We start from the raw sequence: 2,877 nt of genomic DNA, 5'->3' as shown, positions 1-2,877 counted from the left end.
TGAAAAAACTACAAAGTTTGCTAGGCCAAAAAGAAGGTTAATCTTGCAATAAAAAAATGGACGCCGTCAAAATGGGTTTGCGTTAAGGCCGTTAATACCGCCTTTAACTGACAACACTAAGTTATACTAATAACCATTTTTCTCCTTTATTATTATCTATCCCACAAATTATTACATTCCACCCAAGTAAGGTTCACCAAACATGTACCTACACCATACTGGTCATCCACACATCCATACACCCATTTATGACTTATGTCTGACTTGCACATTTGTACATTGACTCTTCAATAACACCAACATGTAACATACCTAATGTAAATATTGTCTGTGACTGTCTGTAATTAAGTTTGTCTATGTACTGTATGCGTTTTGTTTATTCTATGTCAACTTTTTGTTACACAGAGTCTTCACAAAAATAAGAAGAAGCTTGAAAACTCAACCAGATGGGGGCGTAACACCCACACACAGACTCAATTTCCAAACTTTGTATGCATAGCTGTCTCACCACAGAAGTACTCGGAATTCATAGACTCCAGGGTGTTGAGGAAAGAGTAGGTTAGGAAGGCCTTGTGGTAGGTGTTCATCTCCTGGCTGTTAAGGTCCACATCAGGACAGCTGGGCAGGTAGGAGCCAAACGTGGCTAATGAGATGAACTTCATCAGCTCTACGTTGGGGATGTAGCCAAAGCTGCAGTCGTAGGAGTACGCCCCCCCAACCTGGAAATGGACAAACACAAACAAAAAAGAGCAGTCAGAGACTTCAGTATAATGTCTCCTCCATTCAAGACAGGGGAATCATTTAAGTTACAGAATTCCTCCAGCGTAATAGTTCTTTAAGTTGGAGTTATTAGGTACATCAACATGCACACAAACACTCTGGTTCATCATATTCCTGATGCAACGCTTTCATGGAACAATTAGCTCAGAGCAACCTGGATATTTATATCCATGTATACATGACTAACATTTTCCCCTAAAATCTCAGCCTCTCTCTCTCATTTCAGTAGCATCTAAGTTACAAAATCAGCTGAGGATAAACCCACTGCCATAATCAAACCTAGAGTATTGGTGTCCAAAGGTGTGAACAGGTATTAATAAAAAATAAAAAATACAAATACAGCACACATCGTTCGGATCAGCACACAAACCACTGACAACATGTCTCTTGAATATTTTTGGCATTTCATTTGTGAAAAAAAAAAAGCTAGACAAGTAAACAACAAAGTCGGAACTGCAAGCATGGAGATGTTATCGTCTTTACCTGCACAAAGGAGCAGGCGATGGTTCCACTCCTGAGCTGGTTCAGCAGCGTTTCACACACGGCCACATCAGGAACACTGGTCACTCCATCTGTGATTATAATGATACCTGCAACACGCACAAGTTAAATGACTAACTTTCATTGATGTGCTCCAACAGTGTGAAAAAATAAAATTCTTTCAACAATTAATCACAGGATGATTGCAGGTTTTAAGACTATTATGAATGAAATTTAAGACCTACTGTATATCACGACATAACAGTACAACAAAATGCACAAAAGTCAAAAAAGTTCTTGCAAAATAGATAAATGGATGCAAATTGGATAAAAGTGACAGAGTAATAATAATCTGTACATATACAGCAAATTATATTTGGACGAGCAAAAGAAAGAACTGCAACACCACAGAATAAAAACACATTTCAATGAGCATTAGAGGTAGTATTACATTGACGTAGGAAAATTTAAGACCTCTAAAATTATTTAAGAACTACAACACAGTACTTAAGTTTTTTTTTTTTAAGGCCTAAAATTTTTATTTTGAAATTTTAGACTTTTTTTTTTAAACTTTTGAAATCCCAGCGGGAACCCTGTATACAATTTACAGTTGTTTAGAGAAGGTGTTGGTCTTTTTCAAATAAATTGTGGGACTGAATTTGGTAATCCTTGATTGAGAAACTAAATGACAAATTTGGGTGCTTAAGACAAACCTGCACTGGAATTCGGGGGCAGCAACTGGAGGGCAAGGATGCCCTGGCGTACCATGCTGACCAGACCCATATCAGCTGACACCATTGAAAAGCCTTGCTTCCTGTGGGGCAACTCATCTAGGATGTTGCTATAGGGACTTGAGCTTTGGACTGGCTCCACACACTGGAAGAAAGGAATACACACATTTAGGGCTGGGTGAAAAATGACTTCCCAACTGGGAAAATGGACACAACTCTCCGAGTGCCCTTCTAGTTTTCTATGTAAATCGCTTTGCCCAGGATACACAATAGTTGTTAGTAGATATATTAATTGTTGGTCTGCTCTGCACAACGAGAAACATGTAGAATATCACCACCCCTGTGCTTTAAGATTTGAGATGAATATTAATACTGAAAACAAGAAAGGATTCCTATGAAGGTGTTTGCATTGCTTTTGATGAAGGTGATATTCTTTGTTTTAATGAGATCTGTTGTTTCATCAACCACATCTTTTTCCCCTTGCTCTTTTTAAAACAAAATATACAATTCATATACTGTTCACGTTGAGCACTTGCCTGTTCATGCTGCTGATGTAGGACTTCTGCGATGTTGCTCTCCACTGCTCTGAGCTGCTGGTAGATGTGATGCAGGAACTCATTGAGGTCTGTTCTATCAAGCTGACAGCCCTGTACCAAAACCTGCAGGGGGAATCAAGACTGTCAGAGGACTGCAACATCTGCAGCAGCTTTATGCATCACATGGAAACCAATTAGGGCTCTATGCTTACATTTATTTTTAGGTGCACATGATGTAGGGACAAGCTGATTAACTCAAGACTTTCAAAAAGTCTTTTGGACCTAACAAAGATCAGGGAATCCCAGTGCTTCATTAATGCAGTGGGTCCAGAACTGGAGTGCACTGCTAG

At 39.1% G+C, this 2,877-nt stretch overlaps 1 protein-coding gene across 6 annotated transcripts in view; it reads right to left on the bottom strand.

The window, feature by feature from the left end:
• szt2 (SZT2 subunit of KICSTOR complex) overlaps window positions 1-2,877 on the bottom strand; it is a 120,795-nt gene that overhangs the window by 110,900 nt on the left and 7,018 nt on the right. For all 6 annotated transcript variants that reach the window (XM_032525775.1, XM_032525780.1, XM_032525776.1 and 3 more), the window contains exons 5-8: window positions 2,528-2,650; window positions 1,974-2,136; window positions 1,264-1,370; window positions 509-719 (exon numbers count right to left, since the gene is read on the bottom strand). In XM_032525775.1, coding sequence (XP_032381666.1) covers window positions 509-719; window positions 1,264-1,370; window positions 1,974-2,136; window positions 2,528-2,650 — 604 coding nt within the window. The remainder of the gene's footprint in view (window positions 1-508; window positions 720-1,263; window positions 1,371-1,973; window positions 2,137-2,527; window positions 2,651-2,877) is intronic.

The sequence above is a fragment of the Etheostoma spectabile genome, chromosome 9, assembly GCF_008692095.1.
Source record: "Etheostoma spectabile isolate EspeVRDwgs_2016 chromosome 9, UIUC_Espe_1.0, whole genome shotgun sequence".
Lineage (NCBI taxonomy): Eukaryota > Metazoa > Chordata > Actinopteri > Perciformes > Percidae > Etheostoma > Etheostoma spectabile.
This window is presented reverse-complemented; position numbering and strand designations above follow the sequence as displayed.